General features: G+C 40.3%; 1 protein-coding gene across 1 annotated transcript in view; it reads left to right on the forward strand.

The window, feature by feature from the left end:
- RAMP3 (receptor activity modifying protein 3) overlaps nucleotides 1-22,953 on the forward strand; it is a 228,183-nt gene extending 205,230 nt beyond the window's left edge. The window contains exon 3 of the mRNA XM_088445636.1: nucleotides 21,800-22,953. Within this exon, the coding sequence (XP_088301762.1) occupies nucleotides 21,800-22,055 (256 nt within the window). The 3' untranslated portion in view covers nucleotides 22,056-22,953. The remainder of the gene's footprint in view (nucleotides 1-21,799) is intronic.
- Nucleotides 22,954-27,032: the final 4,079 nt, after the last annotated feature.

Genomic DNA, 27,032 nt, shown 5'->3' on the forward strand with positions numbered 1-27,032 from the left:
CCTGGTAAGGAGGCCAAACTAAAACAAAAAAGGTAGGTTGAGGTGTGAAAGGATATAAGCAAGTATGATTGGAAAGAAAGGTGGACAAGAAATGGATGATTAAATAGAGGAAGAGACCTTGATGGGGTAGTATTGAAGAATAATGGAAAGCAGTTGGTGTGTAAGATTAGTGAACACAGATTGCATGAATATTAGTAACAATAATAGACAATATTATGCAACAATGGGTAGAAGCATCAAGTGAAGTTGCATTAGGATAGAAATGGGGAATAGTTGCATACGGGGGAAGCAGTGCTTGAGAACTTGTGAAATTTGGAAATTGGAGAGTGGACCACAGATCAGTTCAAATCCAGTTCAAACTTCAATTACAGCTCTTTATCCTTTAAATTACATGCTTTAAGTGAGGCTTAAAAATGACAGGCCTTTAACGTTATGGTTTTAAATAGGAGACATTGCAACAGCTGGTATATGTGGAAAAAGTGTTTGATTAGTTTGTACAGGAATGCATTAGAAGAGTGGATTTATGCTACAGTTGCAAACACATTTTTAAAAAATGGAGGTGTGTAAAGTGGAGCCAGGGAGAAATGATACATCAGACATGTAAGATGAAGATGAAGTTACCTGTGGAATAAGAAGAGATGGGGTTCAAACTCTGCAGGCAGCATGCTTGAAAATGCCAGAACAAAGCCTGCATACATGTCTTTAAAGATATCGGGGCATATTTATTGTCATTTGTGGTCTACCCTAAGGATTTCTTATGGCTGCTTTGCATTCCGGAGCTTGGTAAATCGGGCAGCACAACAGCCCCCAAAGAAATATATGGGGGCTGCAGCTGCTGTTCGAAAAGAATGACACGCAGCAGATATAGGCTATATCTATTGTAGTCCTTCTTAGTTGCATCTTGGGGATACCTAATATGTGTTGGTATCCCCTAAAAAGGGTGTTTTGGGGGATTATATTGCAAATATACTTTAATAAATAGGCTCCATGGCAGTTCGAGTAGTGACCAATTGTCACAACTCAAGCTCTACTGAATCTGCAAGAGTGAGTGTGCAAGAGTTAATTAAACCATATATCCTGTCTATAATACTTAAAATACCCCTTCTAATCTCACGCTCATCTATAAGTACCCTGTTTTGCCACCACTAAGACAAGATATTCCAATACCTAAAATTTGGTTGAAGAGTCTTCAGTTTGCCCAAATGTACGTCTACTTACTTTAACCACTTAAATGATGATTTTTTTTCCCAGAATCTGCTCAGAAATAGTAATTTTTTTAATAAAGTCTAAAAAATAGTTTTCATAATATATTTAAATATTTTATTTAAAAAATATATGTATAGCCAATGAGGTGTTTTGCAGGCTTCCATCCCCCTGTGTCCATAAGCCCGATTATAAAATAAATGCCCACCCACTAAAGGCATTAGACTCCCCAGTGGTCATATATCCTAATAATAATACCGCACCACATCCAATTAGTTGTAAAGTTGTATGTGTATAGAATTAGGTGTTCTGTCTCACCACAACAGCTCTTAGAAAATGCACACTTTCTCCAAGGTGACCAAGTTAACTCATAACTCTGGATTGACTAATGCGCCAGCCATAAATTATCTGACCCACCACATTTATCTTGTTACGAAAGCCGGTTTCTTACCTGGTGGTTGTAAGCTTGTAAGCAGGGCCCTCTTACCCCTGTGTCTGTCTGTTACTATTCGGCTTCACTTCATTACTGTTTTCTTGTAAAGCACAACGGAAAAGCCTGGTGCTACATAAATAATTGTTAATAAAATAAATTAAAATAAACTGGTACTATAACAATCTATTTGTAGAATTTGGCTTTTTTTTTTGCTGTCTTGGAAAGGTTTACCAATGCCAAAGGAAGAACCATAAACTATTTATTAGTGGTGGTTAGAAAAGAAAAAAAAATGCTTTTGTTTTTAGTTCACTTTCTTGCACTTTAAATAATAAAAATGTTTTTTTGCCCATTTTCGGTAGGTTTTCTTTACGTTTTGAAGATGTATAAACAAAAACAAAGTGAAGTTGGAATGTGAACAGCCCATAAATGCCAAAACAGACATAGTATAGTGGTTATTAATGTCTCAGCAGTGACGGGGTTAATGCATCTTAACAGAACCATTTGCTAAAAGCAGAGATTCCATAGCATGTCAGTTTGAATGCCCACTATTCTGCACTTTACTCAACCAGAGCCATAACTAGGGCTCTGAGCGCCCTTTGCCGGCCCCGCCCTCTTTGCTTGTTCATGATGTCATGCGTAAGGGGGTGGGGCCACCAGCACCTGAAGCTGCAGCAGTGCACGGAGCATCTTGGCAGCTGTAATTATGGCAGGGTGATGCTCCTGACGAAGGTGTGTAGACACACGGAAATGCGTTGAGCCTATACAGCTGATCCTGTGGCATTTGATCCTATAAGCAGCTACCTTTTTCTTTTCAAGCGGACTTAGCACCCAGATCATCACACAGCCCGATGTCCTCTCCAATAGAGAGACTCCAGTAATCCACAAACAGGGAAGGAGTTCGCATCGAGAGCCACATTTCCCAACTGTTGTTGCGGGCACCCGCTCCTGTCACCCCTTCCAACGGGGAGAATCCAGTTCAATTTCCAACTGATATGAAGTCTACATTGGAAGTTGTGCCCTTCCCATGAGACTACAAGCACCTGCTCCCAAGTGATTATACAGCCGAGCCGGCCGGCGGCTCCATCAGCAGCTACACACCACTTGGAACGGAGCAATATCACTGAGAGCTCCCGCGACGAAAGGGAGATATTCCGACATCCAGTGACAGACAATCATTGGGATATATACAGCACCACATGTGGACTACTGAGATTCTTGATCTGCAGATCAGAGGCTGTCATTTCTACCAGCATCGGGTGAGCTCATTCCGTGTTGCCACAAATAGCAACATTATATCCAATTGCTGCAATAGCTCATAATCTGCCACAGATACAGCGCATATATATTCAAAAGACACATTTCATATTTTCTATTTTTTCATCTTTCTGGCAACAATTTAACCAGAAACACTGACTTTATTCATTTAATTAGTTTTTTCCTAATATTAATTATATGTTGTGTATATGTATGTAGGTATAACCAGGAATATTGATTCCATTCATTTAATTGGTTTTTTTCTTGACTATATGTTGTGTATATGTATGTATGTATTTTCCTAGTAGGAACATATATATGTTCCACATAGGTTTTGAATATTTTTACACTTATGTACAATACTGTCTTAATAAATACCTTTTACTTCACACTATAGGGTGATTTATAACATATATATTCTAGTGTGACTAATTAAGCACAGCCAACCTTTTCTATCAATTATGGCAGGGTGTCTGCCTCTAGCATCCAATGGATACTACAGGCAGCACTGCCGCAGAGATGCTGGCTACAGGGTGCCATTCTAGGCACCCTGCAGCCAGAAGCAGGAGCCGTGGTGTGGCAACAGTGCCGCCCACAGACCCCTGCACTCTGTGCGGCCGCACCTGCCGCACACCCCTAGTTACGGCCCTGTACTCAACCATTTATTCTCTAACAACAGACATACTGTAAGTCTGCATAGTCAGATATTGCATTGCTAATGGTAAAATGCTTGTTTTTGCCCTTAGAATGGTTGCTGATCTTCTGTTCTTAGTTAAACAAAAGTTAGACCAATTTCAACACTGTTACTCTACATCCTCTAGCAAATCAGAATGTCAGGCTACTATTTTTATCATAATCATAAACGTGTTTTGAATAGCAGTAAGCCAATTATGGCAGTGGTGCTTTTGTATAGCACATTGCTTATTGTGTTCAATTGCTGTTTTTATATCTGTGTACACAAGTACTTAAAATGATTGAAGTGTGAGCAAAAGTATGTATACAGGTTGAGTCTCCCATATCCAAATATTCCGAAATACGGAATAATTTTGGCATGACTGAGATAATGAAACCTTTGATTTTTGATGGTTCAATGTACACAAACTTTGTCTAAGGCACAAATTATTATTAATATTGTATACAATAACCTTCAGGCTCTGTGTATAGGGTGTATATGAAACATAAATTAAATTAATGTATGCACACACACTTTTTTTGAGCCACAAAATTATTGAAAATATTGTATAAAATTACCTGCAGGCTGTGTGTATAAGGTGTATATAACACATAAATGCATTCTGTGTGTAAATTGGGGTCCCATTCCCAAGATATCTCATTATGATATGCAAAATACTCCAAAATACGGAATAATCCATTATCCAAAAAACGTAGCCCCTCGATGGGATTTATTTATATCGCTCTATCTACAGTCACGTAAGCAGTAATACATCAGTGACTTCCTATTTCAAATTATCATGGCACCTATTTAAGAAGATAACATTGATTATCCATCATTATATACTTTGCCATCTACAAGTGAACACTTGTGATATTGTTCCAGGACTAACACAATTTAGCTTTATAGCTAATTTGAATACTTTTTATCATCATCCCTAACATTCCTTCTTGTGTGTTTTTTGCTTTTTACATTCTATTTTAAATATTGTGCAGCAGGACAGCCGATGCTGCTGTGATAGACTGCTGGACATGGTTTATTGAACACGTATTATGATTGTTTTTTGAGATATGTCATTAAATGTTTTATTAATTGACTAGACTGCGCAGCCTATCTGTTTTATCTTGATTATCCAAAAAACATCTCGGACCCGGGTTTTTGGTGGAAAAGAGGTATTAGATAGGAAGATGGGAAAAGTTAAAACATAGAAACAAAGTCACAAACATATGTTGTGTTACTAAACTACATGACTGCTACTTTCAACAGAGCAGAGTGTTTTGTTAAATTGTGTTCATACAAAAAGGACATTATTTAAATAACAGAAATTTTCTATAAATAGTTTGCTAATTAGTGTAAATTCTATAAATACTAATGATATAATTTTATGTGTTTTTAAGCATTCTTCACCACATTTGGTTTGAAAACCAAAACATCAGGATGGTTTTGGAAAAGAGTTTAAAACAAAAGCATGGCTTGCATGTATCTATTATTATTGGTAAAATAATATGCTTTCTAGTTTTGTAGACCATTCACATGTGCTTGTCAATTTAATTACAAGTACAAATCCAAAACAAAGTGTATATACAATAGATTATCAATATTTCAATCTAAGTGATTCTAGTGGCAAAATTAACACGTATTCTAGCACAATAATAGCAAAAGTAATGACACTAGTTTTATTTTTAATAAAAAAAAGTAAAGTAAGTTTTATGAAGTAATAGGAAATTAGAAAACATATTAATTTGTATGTAAAATATAGTAAGCAGCATAAGCAAAACAGGCAAGACTAAATGTGTGGGAAGGTCAAATTTGCCAGGATTTAGAGTGGTAGAGGTGTGGGGAAAGTACTCTGATCACTAGAGATCATCTGTGGTGTTTAATAACTGTCAGTGTATAACACTTTATTCTTTATATTGTCTAACAGTGGGCTTATTAGTTAATGGTCTAGGTAATTAGGAAAAGGTGACTGTTGAGACCATGGAGAGCTTTGGTGGAGAGGAAATGGTGTGGCACAGAAAAGTGGAAAGATGGGGCAAAAATGTATCCAGGAGTGAAAATAGACTAATTTGAAACAAAACAGAATGGTTACACATAATTATATACAGGGCCACAACTAAGGGGGGGCTGGAGGTGCACATTCACCGGGTGTGCCGCTGCACCAGCCGCCAGTGTCCTCCAGCCCGGCGCCGCAGGGAGGCTCCAAGCCGGACACCCGCTGAGATTTTATTACCAGCAGGCGCCCAGCTCCTTTCTGCAGCACCATGGTAGCCAGAGGCTGGAGTTCTCTTCTGAACTCCAGCTTCCGGCTATACCCACGGGCACTATGGGAGAGATGACGTGACATCTCTCCCATAGTTCCGAGGAGCAGCCGGGTGTATCGGACGGCGGTGGACATCGGAGCGGGGTTTAAGGTAAGTAATGTTTTTTTTTTTCTGTAAGTGGCACTACTACAGGGGCATTAACATATGGGCACTACTACAGGAGCATTACAATATAGGCACTACTACAGGGGTATTACTATATTGGCACTACTACAGGGGCATTACAATGGGGGCATTACTATATGGGCACTACTATAGGGGCATTACAATGGGGGCATTACCATATGGGCACTACTACAGGGGCATTACTTTATGGGCACTACTACAGGGGCATTACCATATGGGTACTACTACAGGGGCATTACTATATGGGCACTACTACAGGGGCATTACTATAGGTGCACTGCTGATGGGGGCATTACTATAGGGGCGCTGCTGCAAGGGGCATTACTACGGGAGAATTACCAGGGGGTGCCAAATTACTGTCTTGTGCCGGGTGACAAAAATCCTAGTTTTGGCCCTGTTATATAACAGGCTTAATGTCTAGCACATGTCAAGTAGAGCTGCAGAGAGGCCCAGCCCCCCTTCACAGCTCTCACTGACTGTCTGCACAGAAATCTCCCCCCCCTCCCCACTGGAGGAAACTGGGCACCTCCCTCTGCACCCTGTCAGATGGATCTAGTAGTGCCTGCAGGAGAAACCTGGTAAAGATCACTCCTGCTCTGAGTTTCCTGTCGAATAGAGGAGCACATAGTGTTTATTCTGATGATTAGGTTAACTGGCTATCACAATGACAGGGGTATTAGTATAAGTGGTGATAAGAATAAGTGGTGATAATGGCATGTTTTTTTCTTATTGTTGCATGATACTAACTGCCTCTGCAATACCAGCACAGATCAGTAGGGGTTAACTTAATTTTTTGTGCCAGTTTGAGGTGATTTGTGCATGCATAAGCCAGGTTTACCTTATAGTGATCCCTTAATCTATAGAGCAAAGACCCATCTCTGGTTAAAATCATGGGCATTATTGTACCTTGATAAATATGTCCCTAATTCCTGTTACTACAGATGTGTCCTCATACACCTATTATTTTTGTGCTATATGGTGTGAGATGCTTGGTGCGACTTAGATGCCTTGCCACGGATTATGATTTCGTACTTTTGCTTTTTAGCATCTTTTTATTCATTGCATACTAACAGACTTGTAGTGAACTGGGGACTTAGGGGGCTATTCACTCTAACTTAATTTTTACAAAAGCAGATGAAAATTAAATTTTTTACCTGCAATTGTAGAAATTAAGTTATTGGGCCATTCATCAAGAAGGTAAAGCAGCAGATATCACAGATATCTCCTACTTACCTTCCACTCGCGGAATGGCCCGCTGTCCCCATAAGCTAGTTTAGGGACAGAATTCATCAAGCTTTGAAAATATAATATTTTCGGAGCTTGATTGCAGGAGCAATCGCCATCTTCAGATGGCAAGTGCTCCCGCTACCCGCTCCTTCCCAATGAGAAGGAGGATCCTTTCGGATCCCTTTGCCCCTCTCCACCTCCATCCGCCGGACGTCGGGGCTCTCGTGCGCATGCGTGACCTGTATGTGTGCAGCAGTGAATCTGCTCGCAGAGACAGCTGATTTTCGGATGAGCTTTTCCCACACCGGAGCAATGATGAATTGCTCCGGCGCTAGCACCAAATTAGTATGATAATAAATAGACCCCTTAGTATTCACACTTTTCTTACAATTGTGACAGTGTGAATTTGCATAGTGCTACATGATGGGATGCATGGTGTGCGCTCATTTATATCGGCCCCCAGTCTCTTGCCTTTTTATTCAGATTAGCATCTTCTTTGCTATAGCATGAAAATCCCCTGCTTGTGTACAGGCCGGTACACATATCTTGTGCTTTGGTTGCACTATCAGTGTTCAAAAGATGCAAAATGAGTAAAATATTGAGAGGAATGGCAAAGCTTTTGTCATGAGTCAATGAGGCTTTCATGTAATTGAGAATAGGTGCATGTGCACACGTCTGTTCAAGGGTGTAAAGAGCCCAGTGGAGATTGTTACTGTCATCCTATATAATGGAGTGTCCCCATTCATTAACCATTATTCCCCATATTTAGCTGGTACATTCTGGCTTGCCATTTGTTTCAAATGGGTGGAAACGATCACCTCCAATCACAGTTCAGCAGGTGAAAAATGTAGCATGTATCCAGTGTTGGATTGGGGCATGAAGAGCCCACCGGGGAATGCAGTGGTAGGGGCCCATGCTTAAGGGGTGTGGTTATCTATCAGAAGGGGTGTGGCCAGTTACCCGAGGTGCTTGGCTAACCAATAGGTGTAGATTCTACAGAACGGAACCAATCACCCATATTGATCAGTGGTACTGCTACACCAGGTAACTGACCATCTAATAGAGTAACAATGTATAATTTGAGGCCTGGAACCTGGCACATTGAAGAGAAGGTGAGCCCTTAGACAGTGGGGCCCACCAGGGATTTCCCCTGTACCCCTGCGGGCCAGTCCAATCCTGCATGTAACACATGCATAACATGATCCTTGTGTTGTATAGCTTATTAATACTTTATATGAAAAGCTATAAAATAACATTATTAGGAGCATGTATGATTCTTTACAGTTAGCACAGTGTATGCTTATTGGGGCAGATTCTGAGTAGCACACAAAGGGGCCTGATTCACTACGAAAGCAATAATATGTACGCACGCAGTTTCACTGCGATAGTAAGCAAAACCATTGCGATCGCTATGCCGCAGCAGCAGTACATAAGGACACCCACCAGTACATAAGGACGCCCACTTTATCTTCCACACATCCGAAATGTGTAGCAAGACTGTGAAACCATCGGCACAATCAAGTGCAATCGCAGCCTCATGCACAAAAACACAAGGTCGATCTTACTCAGAAATTGCTAAACTCGCACGCTATGAGTCCTCAGGCTGCGTATGCCATCGCAGTGGCTAATTTATACCACTCCCATGCAATGGCGTTCAAACGCCTTGGCATGCCTGCGTTTCCTCAACCACCCCCCGTCACCACCCACATATGGCACTTCCTGTCAATCACTCTGCGATGGGTCTGCGTCGCCACTGTGGCTGGTACACGCAGTGCTTTGCGGACGCATGGGAGTATGCAACAGTCGGCCGATTGTGTGCGTATAAGCAATTGCATTCCTTGCTGAATCAGGCCCAAAGTGGGTGTAGTGGGCAGCCGTGGAAGCCTGATTTATGAGTTTATGCTAATGTGATCCTTTCTACTAATGTGGGGGATTGTGCATGTGCAAGCGGAAACCGGTGCTGCCCATCATTAGTATCTGCACTTGCACCAGACCCATACTAGGTGCAGGAGATCCATTAGAACTAGGTTTCCTTTCTCCGTATCCATGAATCATGCATGTGAAACTCCCACGACACTCCCATAAGTCAGGGTGGTACTTGCGATCACATTGCCACTGTCCAGTTCAACCAATGAATCACCCTATTTCATGGAAAGACAGATCCGGCCAAGTTGTGACTGACTCAGCATAGGACGGTAAAGATGCTTTTGTGCATGCGCTGTTTGCATAAAACTCACAATTTGCATCAAGGAAGAGAGATCTGTGTGACTCAGAATCAGCCTCATTGTATGACATCTTATTAATTTCACAAAAAATATTGAAAACCTGAATTATACATTTTATTGAGAGCTTATTCAGAGTAACTCACCAAAATTAATTGTTTTTGACAAATGGAGTTTACATCATCTTTTTTATTTTATTTTAGAAGTGAGTTTCTTCCTGTGGTATTTCAATCCAAATTCAATGATAAACAAAAACTCAGATGCTACATAACGGATGGAGAAAATTATTAGTTACATCTAATAAAATAAAATATTTTTTTCTGAAAGTGCTGAGCAAGCAAAGTATTGAAAGTAAAAATGGTCAGGTACATGAGCTGAAATAAATTGCTTCCTTTGCTCTCCATACAGCAGCACTCCATTAGAAGAACTGCCACGTTCCTATTTTGTAGAAATATATATGATTGCTTAACAGAGCCTATTTCATTTTATTGCACTAAGGTTTACTTGTCCATTATCTGGCGTTGCTTAAGCCTAGCCACAGACTGTCCTTGTCAATTCTGCAAGCATACAAAACTGCTTTGACACAAACACTCATACGGTCACACACACTCATAATGTATACATAATATATACAACTTCACACATTCCTACACACCCCCAAGTTACACAGTTACACAATACTCATTGGAAGGTTAGGTCAGGAGTTTGAGGAGCAGTTTAGAAGAGTTATTTTTGCTAAAAAAATTTAGATAATTTTAATTTAATTATAGTAGAGTGAATTCTGTACTATTGTAGAAAAAAATATTAAAAATGCCACTAAAAAGCTATTTATGGAAACATTTTGCTAAAAACTCACACAAAATAGTCAGATAATGTAGTAAATAGATAAAACACATGGAAACACTATAAATCTAAAATGCCATCTTGTAATAAATATTCCGATGTGACGTAGTATGTGAAATATGTAATTTTAATTTACTTATTATGAATATAATTAAGAGTGGTAAGCAATGTCAATTTTAATTCAATTGAAAACAAATACTTTATATTTTATATAAGAAATGTTATATAAGCAAAAGCAGACCTTTAATATTTCATTTGTGTTTGTTCAATAATGTATCTATTATTTATTTACTAATTTCTATGCATTATGTGTATTACATTTTTCATATTTCATTGATACATTTGATAACCGCTTATGTTTTTGTATCAAAAACTATTGATTTTTTTACCACCAAAAATTTTTTACATTTTAAGAACTCATTCATATATTTAATAAAAGACAGCAATCTTTTCAGACAATGTTTTTGCTGTGCAGGCTGCATCACATGTTGTGTTATGATTACTGGTGTGTTTTTTAGACATCCTCACATGGGAACAATGTTACATGCACAACAGACCATGTGGTGTTTTTGTAATATTGCCCATGTGGACTGGCATATGGGCAAAACTATTTGTGCCTTCAAAGACCATGGGGCAGATGTATGAATCTCTGGAAAGTGATAAAGTGCAGAGTGATAAACGACCAATCAATCCGCTCCCAACTGTCATGTTACAGGCTGTGTTTAAAAAATGACAGTTGGGAGCTGATTGGTTGGTCGCTTATCACTCTGCACTTTATCACTTCCCAGAGCTTCATACATCTGGCCCCATAGGTCATCTGTAAGATCTGCATTAAGTGAAGGAAAATCTGACAAACCAGGGGCTCTCCATTTTGTCCAACAGAATCAAACTCTAGCGAGTCTGAAGTACATAATTATTGATCACATCCCAAAACCAATGTGGCGATAGAGGTAAATTATAATTGCAAAATGAAGCTAGGTGGTTTGGCCATTAGGGTGGTCTACTTTAACAATGTCAAAAACAAAGATTCTTGAATCATGCCTCCACATAGACTATTTTTGTCCTTTATAATGTAGTAACTTGTGTACCAAATTTTAGCTTTGTACATTGTAGTTTAGTGGTTTCCCAGAAGTTTACTTTCTGGAAGCTGACACAAATGAAGATTATAAATACAAGCTATCAAAAATGTATCCAACTGGTTGGAAACACTAATAACACAATGCAGCACTGGTTTAATAGTATTTAATTTATCTATTTAATTTAAAACATGCAGAAAAATTATACATACACATTATAATAATAAAAAAAAACATTTATATCTGCTCCTTTAATAAGTACAAATCACATCTAGCTAGAAATGTGTATACTTGGCTTTAAATTATTGAGAATTGCACAAAAAAATTCCCGTAAGAGAGTAAGTATAAGTAATCAATACACATGCAATATTCCATGTTTTAGCCGTGGAGAAAACCAAATCAGGCTGTCTGTAAAAAATTCAGACTGAATTAAATATTAGAATCTGGGGCATCCCCCAGCCCAGCGACTTAGCCGATCTACTCACATTCCTCCTGCCAACTACATTCTGTGTTCGGGGGATATGATCAGGGATAGTGGTATTTCTTCCACAGTAATTGCCTTAGTTACTCACACTCAGTGCCAATCTTAAGGTGTGGTATGAGCGTGGCTTCCGGTGTGGTAAGAGCGTGGTTCTCGGTGCTAGTTTGGTGCAGCCGCACTCTCTGTCAGGGGTCTGGTATTTGTCAGACCAGGTCGGCACAGCACATCAATATCACGTGTACCCCCCATTCAGTTCAACAACAGCCGCAGTACAGCTCACAGCAGTAGTGGCTGGAGTTAAAAGATGGCAATGAACCTTTCCTCATCCAGGTGTATAGTCCAAGAATATTACTAGACAAAATCACCAGTTCCACAGTGGTTGCAGACAGGGACAGCGACGCATTTTGTCTACTCTGTAGACTTTTTCAAGCTAATGTACCTCCATTTCCTTGTTCTTAAGTAGCAAAAAGAATCATTTCATTGGATACACTTCAGGTGATGAATAAAAGTACTAATTACTTCCCATCTCTATGTCACTGTTGGACTCTTAAGCGATTCCCCCATATAATTAGGTGTGTAGAATAATTACAACAATCTTATTATTATTAGTTATTTTAAGGAGCATAATTATATATATAAAAAATATAAATCCTCCATATTAAAATTGTATTATTATTAGAGATGAGCGGTTCGGATTCTGAGGAATCTGAACCGCTCTGAACAGGCGGAACCCGAGTCCGTTCGGGTGTTCCTGTCTGACTTTCATTCCACCTCGAGGCCGAATGTCACCCGGCCGGCATCGGATTCTCGCAATACTTGTATTCTTGTGAGAACCGGGTGACATTCGGCCTCTATAAAAGGCGTGGCGCCTGGGATTCGGCGCCATTTCGAGAGGACGAGTTAGTGTGTGCTGTCACTGTATACCGTGTAGTAGTACTAGCCTAGTGCAATCTTCTAACCTGACTTCTTCACTTTACTGGGCATAAGCCGACTGTGTGTGCTCTGTGACTGGGCTATATAAGCTCCGTGACTGGGCATTAGCCCACTGTGTGTATATACAAGTTCCGTGACAGGGCATCAGCCCACGGTGTGTATATTGTTATATACAAGCTCCGTGACAGGGCATTAGCCCACTGTGTGAATACAAGCTCCGTGACTGGGCATAAGCCGTCACCAACCATCACCAAGTCTCTGTCCATCTTGCCTCAGCTATTTCTACCTCGCCTACTTCCTGCACTCAGGTCCCCCTCTAAACACACATGCCTCATGTCATCTGTCTGTCTCCCCTCTCCCCTAGATGGTAAGCTCCTAGGAGCAGGGTCCTCCTCCTCACTGTCTCACAGCCTTCTTCTCTAGCACTTCTATGACAGCCTTCACCTTCCCAGCTATATTGTGTATGGAGAATTGTGTGGCTAATTGTTACTTGTGCTGTTTATAAGTTGGATACTGTATTGTAATGTAATGTTCTGTGTACCCTTTACTGTATGTATGGCGCTGCGGATCTCTTGTGGCGCCCTATAAATAAAATGTAATAATAATAATAATAAGCCCATTGTGTGTATACAAGCTCCGTGACCTATGCATAAGCCCACAGTGTGTATACAAGCTCTGTGACTGGCCATAAGCCCACTGGGTGTATACAAGCTCTGTGACCTTACTGGGCATAAGCCCACTGTGTGTATACAAGCTCCGTGACTGGGCATAAGCCCACAGTGTGTATACAAGCTCTGTGACTTTATTGGGCATAAGCCCACTGTGTGTATACAAGCTCCGTGACTGGGCATGATCCCACTGTGTGTATACAAGCTCAGTGACTGGGCATAAGCCCACAGTGTGTAAACAAGTTCCATGACTGGGCATAAGCCCACAGTGTGTATACAAGCTCCGTGACTTTACTGGACAAAGGGCCTGATTCAGACCCGCTCACGAGCGCTGAGCGCTCGCAAATGGGTCGATGTTGCCCAAGTGCGCATGCGCACGACGGAGGCGGCTCCGTCGTGCGCATGCGCGAGACCCGAATAACGATGGCCAAGCCGTTGTTATGGGTCTTGCACCAAAGGGGGCGTGCTGTCGATGTTGATTGACACATGTATAGGCTCCACAAAGCTTGTTCTCCAAATAGGCAAGGTCGTCCCACAGATGAAGTTCAAATGAAGTACAGCATGCACAGTCCACCTGGACTGGTGCATGCTGTACTTCATTTGAACTTCATCTGTGGGATGACCTTGCTTATTTGGAGAGCAAGCTTTGTGGAGCCTATACAGGGTAATCCGGGTTTACCCTGTATTTTCAACATCCTGTGGCTCCATATTCTCTATTGGGTAGCATCCCTCCCCCTCTTTCTATTATTGTGCAATATTTACCATCTAGCACTTTATACTGCTACACAGTATTTGTATTTTACTGCAATTTTACGCCATCTAGCACTTCATACTGCCAAACAGTATTTGGATTTCATGTATTTTTATTTGTATTTTATACTTCCATATTTTATTAAAACGCTTTTAATTAGCATTTTTTGAAGTAAATAAATTTATTCTACATTGTTACTGTATATATGATTGTTTTGAGTGCCAAGAAGTTATCACTACTGTTTTATTGCTATTTTCACATTGGGGAGTTTTAGGGACTCTCTTTTGTGTTTAACTTCACCGGCAGACTCCAAACATATTTTGCGCTTTGAGGGTTTCTACACATTTGTATACATATAGCCCACAGTGTGAAGACAAGCTCCGTGATTTTACTGGGCATAAGCCTACTGTGTGTATACAAGCTTGGTGTCTGGGCATGAACCCACCGTGTATATACATGCTCCGTGACTGGGCATAAACCCACTGTGTGTATAACTATATAAAAGCTCCGTGACTTTACTGGGCATAAGCCCACTGTGTGTATAGTATACAAGCTCCGTGACTCCAGTTCAGTGATAAATTAATATGACAACAATGAACAGAGAGCAGAAGCAGCAAGCAAATGCTAGCACTGCAGCTGCTGGAAGTCCATCACTATCATCTAAAGCTGATGCTCAAGGGCGTAGAGGCTTACAAAATTAGGGTATCTGAAATTAAAAAAATCTAGATTTCACAGGGGTAAAGACAAAAAAAAACCTCTAAAGACTACTACTAGTGCAGAAAAACAGAAAATTGGCAACATGCCATTCACCACACGTAGTGGCAAGGAAAGGCTCAGGCATTGGCCTTTTTTTCTGAGTGGTGTTTCTGCAACTGTCAGTGAGGCATCTTGTGCCTCTCATGACAATAAAATACCTTTTCAATCTGACTATAGAAGAAGTGTAACAAGAAATGTAAAACCAATAAGGCGGTAGATCAAACTGTGTTTTCACAAACACAAATGTCAGAAATCCCTGAGGAGAGTAAGTGGGTCCACGAGTGGTATTGCTATGAGTAAGTCTGACCTTTCAGAGAAGCCGTCCTCCACAGCTTCTGTTCCATCTGTATTTGTGGGGATGAGCAGTATTGCCAAAGACATAAAAATTGAGGATGCTACAGTGGAATTGCAAGAGGATGAGGGGAATATATGTGCAGCTGATGCTGGCACTAATGAGGATGTTGAGGATGAGGATATTGTTTGTATAAGTCAGGCACCAGTGGAAGCAGCTCTTGGCCAAGATAAGAAGGCCATTGCCATGCCTGGGCATAGAACCAACAAATCCACATCTTTTGTGTGGAATTATTTTTACCCAAACCCTGACAACCTTTGTCAAGCCATTTGTAGCCGTTGTGGGACCACAGTTAGTAGAGGTAGGGATGTTAAGCATCTAGGAACCTCCACGCTATTATGTCATCTGCAGCGAGCTCATGACAGGTGTATGATAACATCAGAAACTAATGCTAAAAAAATAACAACAAGCAGTCCAGCATTAGCTAGATGCCTTCTCTCTACTAAATCCCAGCACCTGCAATCTCCACTGACAACACCTTCATCCTCAATATCCTCAGGAATGATCAGTGGTAGTCCAGCATCCAATTTGTTAATGCTAAGTCACGGTGACTCCTCCACTTTCCAGGACACCTCAGAAGAAACTGAATCTTTGAGCACTGGGCCTGCTGCTGCTGCTGCTGCTGGGGGTGAATCTTCATCCCAGAAGTGGACCAAGAAGACTACTAGTAGTAGTTTACCAAAAAAACAATTGACTGTTAAAGAATCTCTTGCAAGGGGAAGCAAGTATGACAGCTCTGACCTTGTCGCACAGCGGATCACTGATGCCATGACGGCTATGCTAGTATTAGATCTGCATCCAATATCCGCAATTAATGCAGTGGGATTTACACAGTTAATTGAGGTCCTGTGTCCCCAGTACTAAATTCCATCTCGGTTTCATTTTAACCAAAAAGCCATTCCTCGGCTGTACCAGGATGTTAAACAGAACCTACTTATTGGCCTGCAAAATGCTATTGTACCCACTGTTCACTTAACCACGGATATGTGGACAAGCGGTAGTGGGCAAACTAAAGATTACATTACTGTGACACCCCACTGGGTGGGCGAATCGCCTTCAGCAGAAGCAGTATATAACAAACAACACCAGCTCATTCAGAGGCAGTCAACTCTGTGCATCACCGGACTCAATAGAGGCATACCACTGACAACCTCTAAGAGATGTCATAGAAACATGGCTTACCCCACTTGGAATCTCCTCAGGATTTGTGATTTCTGACTATGCTACAAATATTGTGAAAGCATTACAGCTGGGTGAATTCCAACACACCCCCTGTTTTTCTCACACAATCAATTTAGTGGTGCAGGGTTTCTTAAAAAACAACAGGAGCGTGCAGGAGATGCTGTCTGTGGACCGAAAAATTTCGGGACATTTTCGGAATTCAGCAACAGCATGCAGGAGATTGCAGCACCTGCAAGAGCAATTTAATTTGCCCTGCCATCAACTGAAGCAAGAAGTGGTAACGAGGTGGAACTCCACCCTTTATATGCTTCAGCGGATGGAGGAACAGCAAAAAGCCATCCATAGCTATACAACAAGCCATGACATTGGGAGAGGAGGGGGAATGTACCTTAACCCAGCACAGTGGAGAGTACTTTCTGTCTTGTGGAAGGTGCTCAAACCATTTGAAGTTGCCACATGTGAAGTGAGTGCTGACACTGCTAGCTTGAATAAGGTGATTCCCCTGATTAGGCTTTTGGAAAATCAGCTGGAGAAATTGAAGGAGGAGATTAAACAAAGTGAATCCGCAAAGTATGCTGCACTGATAGATCAAGTACTTTATTCGCGTTGCCAGGTTCCACGGGTGGCCAAGATCTTGAAATCTGATCATTATATTTTATCAACCATGCTTGATCCTAGGTTTAAGTCGTATGCTGTGTCTTTCTTTACAACTGACCCAGATCTTAAAAGATCCAAAGCGCTCCTGGTGAGCAAGTTGGCAACTGAAGTGACACATGGCACTACGATGACGTCTACTCCTTTGGTTTCTCTAGCAGCAGCCAGAAAAATTCACCTATTCCAAAAGACCCAGTGGTGATGCAGATAAGTCAAGTCAACATTTTAACATCTGGTCGAGTCTAAAAGAATTTCCCAACACCAGTAACACCTTTACTATAACTCCATCTAATACGATTACCATCCAAAGAATGGTGGAGGATTATTTTCAGGACACTGTACAAGTAGACATGTCACAGAGGGCCTGATTCAGACCCACTCACATGTGCGAGACCCGGATAGCGACGGGCAAGCCATCGCTATGGGTCTCGCTACAAAGGGGGCATGCTGTCGATGGTGAGTGACAGCATGCCCCCTTTGGTGGGTGTGCCGGGGGCGTGGCTGCCCAGACGGAGGCGTTCCCATGGGAACGCCTACTGTCTGGGGCCGGCCCCACTGACATCACAAGTGATGTCAGTGGGAGTGCTGTTGGCTCTGCAAGAGCCAAAAGCACTCCAGGGCTTTCGGCAACGAGACCCTACCACAAGGGTCTCATCGCAAGCCCGATGGTCGCGATGGTCTTGACCAACGTCACCATCTTCCTGGCCGCTCGCTATAGCTGTGGGTGGTCACCCACAGCTATACAAGCGACCAGGAGGCCGCTCTAAAATTAGGAAGGACAGCCCTGATTCAGAGTGAGTGCTTTGTCAGAGCGTCCGGCTCTGAATCAGGGCCAGAGTCCTTTTGAATATTGGAAGAAAAAAAAGGCAATTTGGAGACCTTCGTATAAACTGGCTTTGCATTACTTAAGCTGCCCACCCTCCAGTGTGTACTCAGAGAGAGTTTTCAGAACAGCAGGGAACTTTGTGAGCGAACAACGTAGGAGGCTACTTCCGCAAAATGTAGAAAAAATTATGTTTATTAAAATTAACTGGAAATTTCATGGGGAAAACTTTCCTGCCAATCATGTCACAGTACAGATACTTCTGTAATGGTGGATTCCATCGGGGATGAATTAATATTGTGTGAGGAATTGGATCATGTACATTGATGACGGTGAGGATGGCAATGATGGTGACATCTTGCCACTATAGACCTGTTGCCTTTAGCCGATTGGTAGCTTTTTTTGTGGGGGCCCAAACAGACCAAGCACTTCAGCCACAAAGTGGCAGTCCCTGTCGCTGAAATGCTTGGTTTGTTAAAGTGTGCATGTCCTTTTTAATATCCAACATAAGGGTGGGTGGGAGACAATTCCATATTGCATTACCTTTCATTTTTGCCACTGCTGTGTCGCAATGTGTCATAGATGTGCTTTAAACTGTTGTGTCTGTGCCGCTGTTCTGACGCTTTTTAACCAGTCAGCTCACTGCAACCTTTGGCCAATAATGGTGAAAACAATATATGTGAGGTTTTCTAAATTGACTGTAAATGATTGGAAATTAATGTTTTCGAGGTTAGTAACACTCTAGGAAGTAAAAAAGCCCAATTTATGTGATTTTAGCTTTTTTGTAAATTTTTGTAAAAAATCCAAATCCAAAGCCAGTCACCGCAGTTTGGCAAATCCAAATCCAAAGCCGGACGACGAATTAGAACCAAATCCAAATCCGGCAAAAATGGTCTAGAGCACATCCCTAATTATTATTAATAATTTGTGAGAGACATAAGAACATATGCACTTAAATAAACATCCATAATAAATATACAAACACACAGATGAGCAATACACAAATGCATCATAATTCCCTCTTACACACGCAAACCATCTAAACTCTCATATTCTTTTATATTATTGGACTTCAACGATCTACCCCTATACAGTAGATCAATATACATTTATGACTCTACGCAGAGCTACATAGCAAATATACAAACCATAAATATACATATAATTCCTTCATTAATACTTCAGTCTATACAAAATACATAAGTCCCAGTATTATACACATAAATAAACATAACCCCATATCTATATACACATGGGTGTGAGTAACTAAGGCAACTACCGTGGAAGAAATACCACTACCCCTGGTCATAACCCCTGAACATGGAACATAGTTGGAAGGAAGAATGTGAGTAGATTGGCTAAGCCACTGGGGGACACCACGGATGTATTTCAGTCTGAATTTTTTACAGACAGTCTGATTTGGATTTCTCCATGGCTAAAACATGGAATATTGCATGTGTATTAATTAATTATACTTACTCTCATACGGGAATTTTTTTGTGCAATTTTCAATCATTTAAAGCCAAGTATACACTATCTTCTAGCTCAGGCATGTCAAACATGCGGCCCGAATAAACATTTTCTGTGACCCCAGAGTGTGGGCTCACATATATATAATATGCGGCCCACACCCCTGCCACGACCGGAGCATAGGGCAGTGTTTACTCACCAGACTGGCAACACTGGGTCTCTGAAGCGATCAGAAGCCTCTGATCGCATCAGAGGCCAGCGTTCCCAGTGATGCAGCGTGCGGGTGATGTCACCCGCATCGCCCGCGTTGAGCGGAGCTTCACCTGCCGCTCTGGATCTAATTAGATCCATTCAGCAGCAGCGTCTATGCGGGACAGCAAGGACTGGACCGGTGCCCAGCGGCTGTCATGAAGAAAGGTAAGTACTGCACAGACAGGTGAGTGGGGCCTTTTTTATACTGGGAGGGGGCACAGCATAAGGGGCATTACTGGGGGCACAAAATAAGGGGCATTACTGGGGTACAACATAAGGGGCATTACTGGGGGCTCTGCATAAAGGGACATTACTGGGGGCACAACTTAAGGGATTACTGCGGGATCTTCATAAGAGGGCATTACTGGGGGCACAACTTAAGGGGCATTACTGGGGGCTCTGCATAAGAGGCATTACTGGGGGCACTACTAAGGGCTCTGCATAAAGGGGCTTTGCTGGGGGCTCTGCATAAAGGGGCATTACTGGGGGCTCTGCATAAAGGGCATTAATGGGGGCACTTCTAAGAGCATTACTGGGGGCTCTGCATAAGGGGCATTACTGGGGGCTCTGCATAAAGGGGCATTACTCAGGGCTCAGCATAAGGGGCATTTCTAGGGGACCTGCATAATGGGGCATTACTGGGGGCTCTGCATAAAGGGGCACCACTAAGGGCATTACTGGGGGCCACGCATAAAGGGGCATTACTCAGGGCTCAGCATAAGGGGCATTTCTAGGGGACCTGCATAATGGGGCATTACTTGGGGCTCTGCATAAAGGGGCACTACTAAGGGCATTACTGGGGGCCACACATAAAGGGGCATTACTGAGGGCTCTGCATAAGGGGCACTACTAAGGACATTACTGGGGGCACAACATAAGGGGCATTACTGGGGCACTGCATACTGGGCACTACTATGGCACTGCATAAGGGGCATTGCGTAATGGGCACAAATTCAGGAAGCATTGCAAAAGGGACTGTAATACAGGGTAGAATTGCATAAGGGGCACTACTACAGAGGGCACTGAATTGGTTTTTATTAATAATAAACCTTTCAAAATTGCATATAAGACTTTTTTTTCTGTTGCGGCCTACACACTCGTAGACCTTGAATATTCGGCCCGGTTGGTATTTTGAGCTTGACATGTCTGTTCTAGCTTGATACCCATGAGAACCATTTATGTGATTTATACTTATTAATGGAACAGATATAAATTTTTTATTATTATCATAATGAGTATGTATCATTTTTATGCATGTTTTAAACTTACCTAATATTAAATAGATATTAGTGCAACCAGCGCTGCATTATGTTATTAATGTTTCCAACCAGCTGGATACATTTTTGATAGCTTGTATTTATGTTTTAGTGTGGGGGTAGCAAATCCTTTGGAATTGTATGCTGCAGGTGCACTTATTATTGAAATTTATTGAATTTAATCAATTGTCCAGCGCAGACCTCTGTTCTTGTTTTCACAAATGAAGTTTATGCTTTCAAATGTCTTCTAATGTATAGTTTATACTGTTTCTGTAGTGAGTGTGTCTGTGCGAGGGTGTTAATGTGATATTAGGGATAATTATTGATGTAATTTGGATGCACATAATATATTTAGATGCTGATAATTGAATTTTGAAAAATCAGGGCCTGGGGTGCCTATTTTCATTATGCACTGTTCATACAGTACCCAACATTGATAATGCATCCAGTGACACAACAATTCTCAGAACTTGATGTAAATAGTTGTTACACTTACCCTGAAACAACCTCTTTCTGATGTATATGTAGTTAGATACTGCCTGAATAAATATTCAAATGAATAGTGACCCCATAAAAATTGCATTTCAATGGTAATTTCTAATTTTACAATAACTGTCTTGCATGTTTAGAAATGACCATGCAAGGCAAATTAAATGACATTAAAATGTCACTTGTTTTAACATATATATGCATAAATTGTAAAAATAGAAATCATACAAGTGAATGTTATTCTTTAATATTCAATAAAGTGTGTACAAAGTGAAATTGGTTGTGTTTGTATATAATATGCACATATTATTGAAACTGTTTCCCTTTTAACATTAGCATTTTCTCTTTTTTTAGGTATTATGACCATTTTTCATTATGTACAAAGCTGACATCTGATGATGGGGGTTGCTTTTGGCCTAACACCTTGGCAGAACAATTCATCACTGGAATTCACAGACAATTTTTTGCAAACTGTACTTCAGACACAGTGACATGGGAAGATCCTCCGGATGAAATTCTCACAACTCTTATTTTAGTCCCTATTTTCTTGACTGCAGCAATGATCAGTTTAGTGGTTTGGTGCAGTAAAAGAGGTGATGTTTTTGGATGAACCAAATTCCTTGGGATTCGGAAAATCCTATGACTAGAAACGAAGCATTGGAGGAAGACAGCCATCTTAAGATTATAAACTACTCTTAAAATGGACAGACTTTAATATGTTTCTGACAACTTTGTATTCCTAACAAATACAGGAACCGTTGTTGACATAATGCCAACAAAAGTTTTTGTTTTTTATGTAGTATAAATTAACTGCTTTTAATATGTTTTTAATTTTGTACTTGGCATTACTATTTGTCACTTAATTCACTCTGGCACCTAGTAACTCTTTGCTTCTTTTTTGTATAAAGTATGTCACATTTATGTACAGCTGGAGCTTGGTGGGTGTGTAAGTTATTTAAACTCCCTTAGTACTAAAAGAATATAGCAAGGAAATATACAAGGTCATAGCTGGATTACTGAACAGCAGATGTTAATAGTAAACACTGTTCTTATTCAGCACATTGTAACAATCAAACAAAAGGTAGTATGTGTGTCCTGTTTGTAAAAACAGTTATAGTATTGCATCAATTTGTGTTATATACAGTATACCAACTGTAACATTTATATGTGTAGCTTTATCTCTATTAATGCCTCTATTACCTTTTCAAGAGCCTAAAATAGCTATTTCTTCTCCAGATAACAATTCTGCACTGATTGAGAATATATGATGCCTGCAATACCAAACACAGCCTATACTGTACATCCATTTTATGCTAGAATGTGACTGAGATATATTTGTACATACAGTAACAGATGGCATTTAGGATACATGGTGCACAGGTAAATGTTATACAAGATAATGATAGAATGTAATTTTTTTCACACCATGTTTCTTAAATGCCCCATTCTGTCATTATAGTGAATGTAGTAATTGTTACAATATGCACATAAATCTGCATAGGCTAATAAAATACCATGAAATATTAAGGTTCATGACATGAATTGTCTGAGTATTATTTTTTCAAATAGTTTATGCTTGCAGTGGTGCAATGAGAATACACAGATTTATTTATGTTACTTACATTCCGGGTTTTGCAATATAATTTATTATCTGTTAAAACACATGTAAAAATGCATATAAACCACATTGCATTTATTTATGCACTTTATGTGCATTTAGATGTGTTTAATCTGCATTTTTCAAATATGCATTTGTGACCTAACAGGAATTGTGATCATGTTCAATGCAAAAGAAAGCTGAAATCCAAATTATGTAGATGCTTCAAAGTCTTCTATATTGCAGAAGTTCTCCAACTGAGATAAATGTAAGCATTAATAATATGGAAAGAGAAACATTCAACAAACAGAGCAGTACAACATAAGTTAAAAGAACATAAAAATGCAAATATGCACTGTCTCATTTGATGATCACTGGTTTTGATTTTTATATTCATTTATATACACTTAACTTACACTAGAAATGCATCTTAAACTCTGAAACGTAATACTGTACCAATGTGTAAAGCTGCACTACTACCTAGAATTATAGCTGTCGCCTCACTGGTGGACAGAGGATGCTGATTTCTGCATCTGTTTGTCACTGAGCTAAATGCTTAGTCCCACAGCACACACTGACAGCCACAGCTGAATGACATGTGAAGTGAGTACTCATAAGGAGCATACACACTAGATGATATGCTCCCTGAGCGATATCGTCTAGTGTGTCCCCGGCAGGGTGTGCTCAATGTCGTTCATGGCATTGAGCACACCCGCTGAATGATATCATTAACGATATCGTTCAGCGCCGGGCTCTCTCCTCCATTCCCCAACACGCAGCAACCTGACAATATCGTCAGGTTGGCCTGCATGTTTACCCGATGAACGATAATGATGAACGACCCGCGTGAACGCGCATCGTTGTTATCGTTCATCGTTTTGGTGTTAAAAATGGACGATAAAGTTGACGACTGAACGATAACGATATCGTTCAGTCGTCCACTTTAATCGCCCAGTGTGTACGCACCTATAGAGAGAATCTGATACAGCCATTGCAATTTCTCACTGGTCCTCCCCTACACACTCCTGTTCGGTAGCCATTTTGAAATGGTGAATAACAATGTTTACCACTCAAGTTAGTTATGCAGCTTTAAGTAATTATGTAAACAAGAGCTGCCAGAAAGTAATTTTGTTACCTGGTATAATAGATGAGCGGTTCGGTTTTGGCTCGGATCTTCCTGCCAGAACGATGTATGGGTCATCTTTCACAGACAAAACGTCATTTTTGTCCAAGAAAAATTATGCTTTGCCCCATTCTGAGATGCAAACTTGGCAGGAAGATCTGAGCCAGAATTGAACTGTTCATCTCTATAATTTAAATGAAGTTCAGTTAGATTCAAAATGCATTCATTTTCAAATAGGAAATTTTGCTGTTTTTGTCCGGAAGGCAGAATCCCAACCAATTACCCTATCACAGAAGCACTATCCAAAAAATAAATTAACTGAAATTCACAAAAACATTTTTTAACAAAGATTGCCTGAAGATTTCCAAATCCGAGCAGCTATAAATTAAGCAAGCTTGTGAGATAAGTCAGTTTCGCAGGTCCTCATTTGCCCAATCTTTAAGTTTTTATTATAGAAAGCTTCCATCATTTCTTTAATCTGCATTAAATTTGTAATATGGCATTTGACATACAGTTTTGCTAATATCTGAAAACAAACAAATTGTATCAGTCTGTAGCTTATGTTATGCATGTTATACATAAAAAGGTTCCAGTTTCTGAATTGATAATATTGTTGCAATAAATGAATACATACAGCCATGAGGTTCAGCGTTTTGCATTTTATCTAACTGATGTAGAGTTAGACACATTTTGCCCCAAAAATGCAGATGCAAAAAGGTCTGGTAATAAACAGACACATTTTGCACAATTTGCATAGTTGGATTAGTCTTAAGATGCATCTGGATCTGCATTGATAGCATATGTGCTAGATTTATGCCAAGAAAGAATAGTAGTATATGCGCCAGGTTGACCCCAGAAAAAAAAGTAGTATGTACACCAGAATAACCCCTGGAAAGAACAGTAGTATATGCACCAGGCTAAACCCCAAGAAAGAACAGTAGTATATACATCAGGCAGACCCCAAGAAAGAACAGTAGTATATCCACCAGGCTGAGCCCAGGAAAGAACAGTAGTAAATGCACCATGCAGACCCCAAGAACTATCTGTAGCATATGCACCAGGCTGACCCAAGGAAAGAACAGTAATATATTAATCATGCTGACCCCTTGAAAGAACAGCAGTATATGCACCAGGATGACCCCTTGAAAGAACAGTAGTATATGCACCAGGCTAAGCCCAGGAAAGAACAGTAGTATATGCACCAGGCTAAGCCCAGGAAAGAACAGTAGTATATGCACCAGTAATATATGCATTATGCTATCCCCAGGAAAGAACAGTAGTATGTGGACGAGACTGACCCCTGGAAAGAACAGTAGTATATACACCAGGCTGACCACAAGAAATAACAGTAGTAAATGCACCATGCTGACTCCAGTAAAGAACTTTAGATATGAACCAGGCTGACTGCAGGAAAGAACAGTAGTATATTCATCATGCTGACCCCTGGAAAGAACAGAAGTATATGCACCAGGCTGAGCTCAGGAAAGAACAATAGAATATACACCAGGCTGCTTCCAGGAAAGAAACAGACAAATCTCAGGTGCACAACTCCAAATTATTGATAATATATAAATTAAATTTTGCAATCAGTAGAGGATTTTAGCATAATCATGGCCAAGGTTATGGGCCTACCCACCATATCCAGTTAACCTCTTTAGGGAAGGTCCCTAACATACTAGGGTTAAAATCCAGAGTGCAGGACCCCCCCAGAGCTGTAGTACATACACCACGCTGACCCAAGGAAAGAACAATGATATATGCACCAGGCTGACCCAAGGAAAGAACAATAGTTAAGCACCAGGCTGAGCTCAGGAAAGAACAGTAGTATATACATCAGGTTGCTTGTGTCTCAGAATTTTGAAGATTTAAACTTTTTTTACCATTTTGTACATGGTTACATGTGATGCATTGTTGTTTACTACATCTAAAGAAACCTTTAGGACGTGTTGGTAACCAAGTTTTTGAGCCTGTGAGGGGCATTATGGTTTTTATATGACTAGGTGCTAGTAGGTTTCTTAGATTGGTGTTCTTTTTATAGATAACAGTTGTACCGATGGTATACAATTAAGTAATAATGGATCACTTTTCAAAATAGCATAGTTTTTTTGTTTAATATTCTTTATATCTCCTGAGTTCTTATTCTATTTAGATACAACGAGTAGGGAATCTTCTAGTGGAACTCATTTCTTATTTGTTCTTTTTTTCATAGATATAAGTTCTAACGGGTTCAGATCTCTTATTTCTTCTATTGCCCTTTTTAAGAGTGGTTCTGGATATTTTCTATCTCTGAAATGATTTACCATCTCTTTCGCCTGGGTTTCAAATGTGTCCTGTGATGAACAATTTCTTTTTAATCTACGTACTTGCAACATAGGGATGTTAGTTTTCCACGGTTTGTGGTGTCCACTATGGTAATGTAAATAATTATTTGCATTGTAGGTATGAAAATTAGATGTTACTATTTTATTGTCTATTATTTTTAGGGTCACATCCAGAAAGTGGTATGGACATTTACAATTGGACACGGTAATCAATTATTTCTTGACCTGCAGGTCAGGCCCACTTTTTGTGAACCAGAGATCCACTCATTTTAACTGGGACTTGTTTTCATTTAAATAAACATTTTCCACGTATCATCTATTTTCTTATTCATTTATGCATCAACTAGAATGTTTATTGTTTTTATGAGGAAGAAATCTGTGAATTAAATCTAATAAATGTTATTTATACTCACAATATCTTTGTGCTGCTCCTATATTTGCACATAGTATATGCACCATGCTGTCCCCAGGAAAGAATAGTAGTATATGCACCAGGCTAAACCCCAAGAAAGAACAGTAGTATATACATCAGGCAGACCCCAAGAA

Source organism: Taudactylus pleione, unplaced genomic scaffold (assembly GCF_031769625.1).
Source record: "Taudactylus pleione unplaced genomic scaffold, aTauple2 ptg000386l, whole genome shotgun sequence".
Lineage (NCBI taxonomy): Eukaryota > Metazoa > Chordata > Amphibia > Anura > Myobatrachidae > Taudactylus > Taudactylus pleione.